The sequence below is a fragment of the Dermacentor andersoni genome, chromosome 4 (genome assembly GCF_023375885.2).
Source record: "Dermacentor andersoni chromosome 4, qqDerAnde1_hic_scaffold, whole genome shotgun sequence".
Taxonomy (NCBI): domain Eukaryota; kingdom Metazoa; phylum Arthropoda; class Arachnida; order Ixodida; family Ixodidae; genus Dermacentor; species Dermacentor andersoni.
The window spans coordinates 164,394,196-164,400,949 of record NC_092817.1 but is presented as its reverse complement, the minus strand read 5'-3'; the positions used below and the strand labels follow the sequence as shown (position 1 = coordinate 164,400,949).

General features: G+C 43.2%; 1 protein-coding gene across 1 annotated transcript; it reads right to left on the bottom strand.

Moving 5' to 3' along the window:
* Positions 1–2,491: 2,491 nt before the first annotated feature.
* On the bottom strand, positions 2,492–6,316 carry LOC126520415 (uncharacterized). The gene is made up of 2 exons (XM_050169335.3): positions 5,534–6,316; positions 2,492–2,617 (listed from the first exon to the last, which is right to left on the bottom strand). The coding sequence occupies exons 1-2, from the start codon at positions 6,314–6,316 to the stop codon at positions 2,492–2,494; spliced, it is 909 nt and encodes a 302-aa protein (XP_050025292.3).
* Positions 6,317–6,754: the final 438 nt, after the last annotated feature.

Below are 6,754 nucleotides of genomic sequence, written 5' to 3'. Positions count from 1 at the left end.
CAAATGCCTTACGTTCTTCTATTTGTCTGGACTTGATGAAGGATTTTGAGTAGTGTATTGAGCTTGACACATGCTCAAAATGTCAGGGGGTGTCTGCCTGTTTTTCTAGGGTTCACCCTTGATCGTTCACCAGAGGCAACGGATTTATTTGCTGCCCTTTTACCTTCCTTACGCCATTCCAAACTTTTGCCTCCTGTGTGTACGAAGTTATACCTGAAAGGAACCTCGCCCAGTTTTCTCTCCTCGCCCGACGTCGTATCCACCTTCCCAGCGATCTTGTGTTTAAATTCAATTAGATTTTCTGTGTTCGGCAATCTGCGCAATATTCCCCATGCCTTATTCTGCCTCTTTCGCGCATTTCTAGTCATCATTCCACCAGGGAACATGTCTTTTAGATGAACCACCCTTCGTTTGCGGGATAAACTTTTCATCAGCATCACAAATAAAAGCAGTAAAATATGCGACAGCATCATCTATACTAAAATTATTTATAAAATCGGGTGATAAATGAGTAGGCTCTTTAAAATGCTCCCAGTCAGCCGATGCCAATTTCTTAATGGGAATACGAGGAGGGTTTTCATGCTGCGTTATTAAGTTTAAAGTTATAGGGAAGTGGTCACTTCCAAATGGATTATTGATCACATTCCATTCCGTACTGTACTGTGCCGTACCTTAAAGTTCAGCTTATCCAGTTTATCCGCAACCGCTGTCGCATAGTAAAAGGCTTAGCTTGCCTTCTCGCATCACCTTCACCCCACCTCCCTTGTATGGGAACTGCCACAGCAGCAGCAGTGGGAAAGTCAAAGGAAGAGGCAAAGAATGCTTCACTTTAAAAGATAAAAGTACAATGCAAGTCTCAGCTACAGCAGCTCTTCCTCTCTACCCGCCTTTTCTCATCTCAGAGCTAACCGCTGCTGCCCCACACATTGCACTGCACCAAGATGTCATAGAGTGTGGCTGGCTCCCTTAGCTACTGCTGCTATTTGCTACATAAACAAAAACAGGGAAAGCTAAAATGCCACTGGGCTTCCACCACACACTTCCGTAAGCATACAAAAACTTTGGAGCCTCTCCTGCTCTTTTCTTCCTCCATTATCCCAACACAGTGCATATATGTATGCATACATTTTGGAAACAGCGAATTTGACAAGCTTTTTTGTCATAACGCCGCTGTCAAGCTCTAGAGAGCAGTAGTGTTTAAAACAGCAAGTCAATAAAAAACTGCTGAAAAACCAAGCACATCACATTTTTCATTTTCATCGTTTATTCTCACATAAAGGTATCTCTTTCAATATGCACCAGATATAATGCAAGAAAGAACACTGGTAGAAACATCAATTCTTACACTCCGCAGCCACTATAGTATATATATATATATATATATATACACACATACAACTTTGGCATCGAAAACTACCAGCATGACAGCACATGTAGGAATCATACAGGCATACACTAAGCACAGTCACAATGAAGTTGATCACAGAACATCTTGCTCCGATACTGATCAGGGAAAATCAAAATCGCACATGAACCAGCTTCAAAGCCAACCTATTACTTCAGCAATCCTGAAGAACATAATTCTACACCAATTACTCTAAAAGATAATAAACAAACAATAATCACAATTCCAAAACAATTGTTTTTATGTACTTGAGTAAAAGGTGGCAAATAAGTTCAGCGGAAATGCAAAAGGGGGAGAACATTTTAGAAAAGCAAGAAGTCATGAAACCAAGAGTAGCACGAAGCTTCATGCTACTGTCAGGTATGTGACTTGTCTCTCACTATCCAAAGGGCATGATGTCCCACAAGGCCACGTTATACTATGTAGACTGTATAGGTTGGTAATGCATGCTTGCTATAATACTTGTGTGTAGAGTAGAGAAACACGCTAAACACTGATCTCAGAACAGCAAATTTTCTCCTACATCAATCCTTGCACATCGTGCCAAAGTTCAATGAACAATTCACTCTCAAAAATAGTAATTCTGGAATTCTGGGGTTCTACATGCGAAAACCACAATTTGATTATGAGGCATGCCGTAGCGGGGGTCTCCGGATTAATTTTGACCATCGGTGGATGTTTAATGTGCCCCCAATGCACGGGACACGGGCATTTTTGTATTTTTCCCCCATTGTAATGCAGCCACCGTGGCTGGGATACAAAACGTTGTTCACATCTTCGATGCACTTTTACCATACCTGGTCTTCCAATACAATATATGAATGTCGTTCAAAAAGCTGACTTCCTGAATAGCATTTTCTTCACTGCTTCTGGCATACTGCACACATCACACAGCCAAGTGGCAGGCCCGATTAGGTTTCTATTGAAGTCATTAATTCAGAACTGCATCAAGCGACACTGCTTTTAGGTAGCCGTTGTCAGAGACACGGGCAGGCACTAGCCACAAGGTTTCCTGCACTGCCATGTCCTTTTAAGTTTTGTTCCGTGTTTCTAAGGTTCTTCCAACCCACCTACTGCTGCATGCAACTATGGAAGCAGTGCACTGCCGTCATGAGACTTAAACGAGGGGGTAAGCGGCCCATATGTGACCGTGAGTGTGACGAAATGGAAGCAGCTGGAATCGAGACGAGAGTGCAGCAGGGCATACGACGCCTGTTGACAGTAGATTAAACTCATCATAAATCAAACAGATATTTCGTACTTTCAGTCCATTCAAATAAATCTAATTTTTGGTTGGCCCATTACGTTTTCAACGTATTCAAAAGCCAATTAATTCAAACTGCACTATTCGGTTAAATCTGTTCATCTGTACTTCTTGCTTGTCGAAACTGGAAATATCAACTGCTTTATTCATTTCTAACTGAACATTTGCGTTCATATGAAAATAAAGCCAACTGCCTGTCTGCACTTGTCAAAGTGGTAAAAACCAGAAGCGGAAAAGTTGTCCTTGTTGGAATAGAAAACTTTTGGTTTTGAATTGGCATGCTGCAAGAAAGCAGTCGCAAATTTGCAATTTATATTCACATGTGATTAAATGGATATTTCATTACAGTATAAGCTGATGTGTTGCTCCAAGGCATATTCATACCTGCATCTGATAATTCAAACAAAATTCTGGGGACCCCTCGAGTTTGAATATGGGAGGTCTACTGTATATGTAATCATGCTGTTGTCGCTCCATTGACCCAGAGATGGAGTGCCAAGTCTAAATTCGTCAAGTGACTCAGCATGCTTGCTTGCCCAACAGAAATACCTAAGGGCAATTTACGGGGCTTTCCGAAGAACATATCAGTGGTGTAGCAGTTTAGATATCCTGCTACTGTGCTCAAGGTCCTCAGATCAAATCTGGCAGGCGGAAACTTTCCTATGTATTTGAAAATGTTTATAATAATGCAGTAAAATGTATAATATACAGTCACAATAACGTCTAAAGCGACAGAATATACAAATACACATAAGCAATTATTCCCAGGTTGGCTAAAGCGCCTTGCCTGCAACTCCCGTATGCACTTCCGTCAATTATAGTGAGTGGTCATGACAGCCGTTATGCACCGGTCCGGACATGCCGATGCAGCATGTTCATACCACCTTAGTAAAAGACCTCATAGCCATTGGCAAATGTGATTAGGAAATGCTCGCGTGCCAACCGTCTTTCAGTCAGAGGAGCAACAACTGGCTACGTACAATGTCGACAGGCATTGGATGCTGAGCCAACCTCTCTTCATAATTCCAACCGCATGATGCCACTTTGCAGCTCTAACGTGCACACGGGCAACTTGATCCCACATTGGTGTAGTCTCCCAACGGCTGTACATGTACAGTTCGAGCTACAAGATGCATAAGAAATGTGCAGCATTCAATCCGGTGTTTAGAGCATCACTTTTACTAGTGGAATCAAGCAATGCATGGCCTTGCCAACCGCTTTCTATGTACTTCACACTCTTAACAATAAGGTGCACGAGCTTTCATTCACGAGTCACTCCCTACGCTTAAATGCACATTTACAGAACACGCATGACTTGCCAGTGAACTTGGCCGCTACATGGCCGTACCAACTGCTTTCTCTGTACTTCACACTCGTAACAATAACGTGCACGACCTTTCATTCACGAGTCACTCCCTACGCTTAAATGCACGTTTACAGAACACGCATGACTTGCCAGTGAACTTGGCCGCTACATGGCCGTACCAACCGCTTTCTCTGTAGTTCACACTCGTAAAAATAAGGTGCACGAGCTTTCATTCACGAGTCACTCCCTACGCTTAAATGCACGTTTACAGAACACGCATGACTTGCCAGTGAACTTGGCCGCTACATGGCCGTACCAACCGCTTTCTCTGTACTTCACACTCGTAAAAATAAGGTGCACGAGCTTTCATTCACGAGTCACTCCCTACGCTTAAATGCATGTTTACAGAACACGCATGACTTGCCAGTGAACTTGGCCGCTACATGGCCGTACCAACCGCTTTCTCTGTACTTCACACTCGTAACAACAAGGTGCACGAGCTTTCATTCACGAGTCACTCCCTATGATTAAAAGCACATTACAAAACACGCATGACTTGCCAGTGAACTTGGCCGCTACATGGCCGTACCAACCGCTTTCTCTGTACTTCACACTCGTAAAAATAAGGTGCACGAGCTTTCATTCACGAGTCACTCCCTACGCTTAAATGCACGTTTACAGAACACGCATGACTTGCCAGTGAACTTGGCCGCTACATGGCCGTACCAACTGCTTTCTCTGTACTTCACACTCGTAACAATAAGGTGCACGGGCTTTCATTCACGAGTCACTCCCTATGATTAAAAGCACATTACAGAACACGCATGACTTGCCACTGAACTTGGCCGCTACATGGCCGTGCCAACTGCTTTCTCTGTACTTCACACTCGTAACAATAAGGTGCACGAGCTTTCATTCACGAGTCACTCCCTACGCTTAAATGCACGTTTACAGAACACGCATGACTTGCCAGTGAACTTGGCCGCTACATGGCCGTACCAACCGCTTTCTCTGTACTTCACACTCGTAAAAATAAGGTGCACGAGCTTTCATTCACGAGTAACTCCCTACGCTTAAATGCACATTTACAGAATACGCAAGAATTGCCAGTGAACTTGGCCGCTGCATGGCCTAGTGGCTATTAATTTTTTTCAAGCCTATTGGGCAACTCGCACAAGTATGACTTATTACTCACACTAAGAAAGACACATTGCAAAGACACTTCATCACAACAATACAAGAAATTATTCACAGAAGTAGGTGGAAGCTGGCACTCTAATATGTGCAGAACATCAAATGCACATGGTGTGGTGAGCAGCTGCTGACAATGAAAGTACATAACGCCTACTTTTGCATAAATCCCTAGAACTAAGCAGTACATTCCATCAGACATTTTAACATAGCAAGAGCAAGTTTTGCTAGGCACACAATACTCAGAACTGTGAATAATCATGGTGCCTACCTGGGCTCTGAAATACTTGGACACTTGTGGTACATTACCAAATCTCGAAACAAAAAGCCCCTTTAGGATATCTGGCATATAAACAACTGGCAGTGCCTGTCCAAGAACACATGTCTGAGAACAACGCTTATAACTATGTTCAAGCTCTTTTTTGGCAGACAAAAGACTTGGTTGAAGGTCCATATGCACTGAAACTGTTCTGAAGGTTTGGTGCATGATGCACCGTTCAGAAATCTGAGCAGGCACATATTTAGCTGCTGTCACAAGCTGCAGTGCCCTGCCAATTCCATCTTCAAAGGGAAACGTTGATGTAGCCCACAAGGGGCCAAACATTCGTGTCGACTTTGTGAGGTGCAATAATTGATGCACATTAAAAGTCATTGCATTCTGCCCATACAACTTGGCCATCTGCTGAACAAATGCTAAGAGGGACCTCTCAGCAGCACAAATTTCATCTTCTAGGATAACATCCTCCAATAAAAGAAACACAGCCTTTGCAAGAAGTGCGAAATGTGTCAGATAAGGTCGGGGCAATATGTCAGAGACACATGGAAGGCTGTAGAAAAGAAGCCAAGAGCGCCACTCTGCAGCCTTCCAAAAAGCACGATCTGACAAAGGCCGTCCTGATCTTGAAAAGATTATTGGTGGCTTTATCAAGAGCAACCTCGAATCAATTAGCTTCATGTGCCTCCCAATATACCACGTGGAACCTGTAGCTGACAGCCACATTTCAGTAACCTGTTTGGTCACACCTTCCAAGACGCAGTGCATGTAGTCAGGAGGCAGGCCCCAGACGAGATCAAAGCCTCGCAGCTTGATCAGAGTGGATGGACCTTTTATGCCGAACACTGGTTCCTTCTTCTGCACTGCTTTCACCATTGCTTTCAACACCCCACGGTGTGTCCTTCCAGGCACGTCGCTGCAAAATGAGTACTTCAGTGTACCTGCAAAGGCAATTCTTTTTATGCATCAGTATGATTTTTGTGTGAAAGCTTGCTAGATCATGTACATGACAAATAGGTAGACATATTATTGCGCACTTAACTACAGCACACTTGAGCAGGTCTATCGGTATGTAAACCTTAAGAACTGAACCATGTTGACACAGTAGGCTAATTATAAACCTGCAGTAGCAACATCTAAAACTAAATGTTTCACCTTTGAAAGTAAATTTCAGTATGTGCAATACCAATCACCAAGAACTCGTGTTTCATCTGATAAATGAGTTTAAACTAGTTTTTCCCAGCCTGTTCCTGCATTTGCAATGGGCTGACATGTTAACATTTTTTAAAGACTGCTCATTAACTAAAACCGGCC

What these genes read in the sequence shown, in the direction of transcription:
- LOC126520415 (XM_050169335.3), bottom strand. Translation starts at nt 6,316, where the DNA reads ATGGTGAAAGCAGTGCAGAAGAAGGAACCAGTGTTCGGCATAAAAGGT. An exon ending in AGACATGTGTTCTTGGACAG is followed by an intron (nt 2,618 to 5,533) that starts GCACTGCCAGTT and finishes TACTGTCAACAG; the next exon opens with GCGTCGTATGCCCTGCTGCA.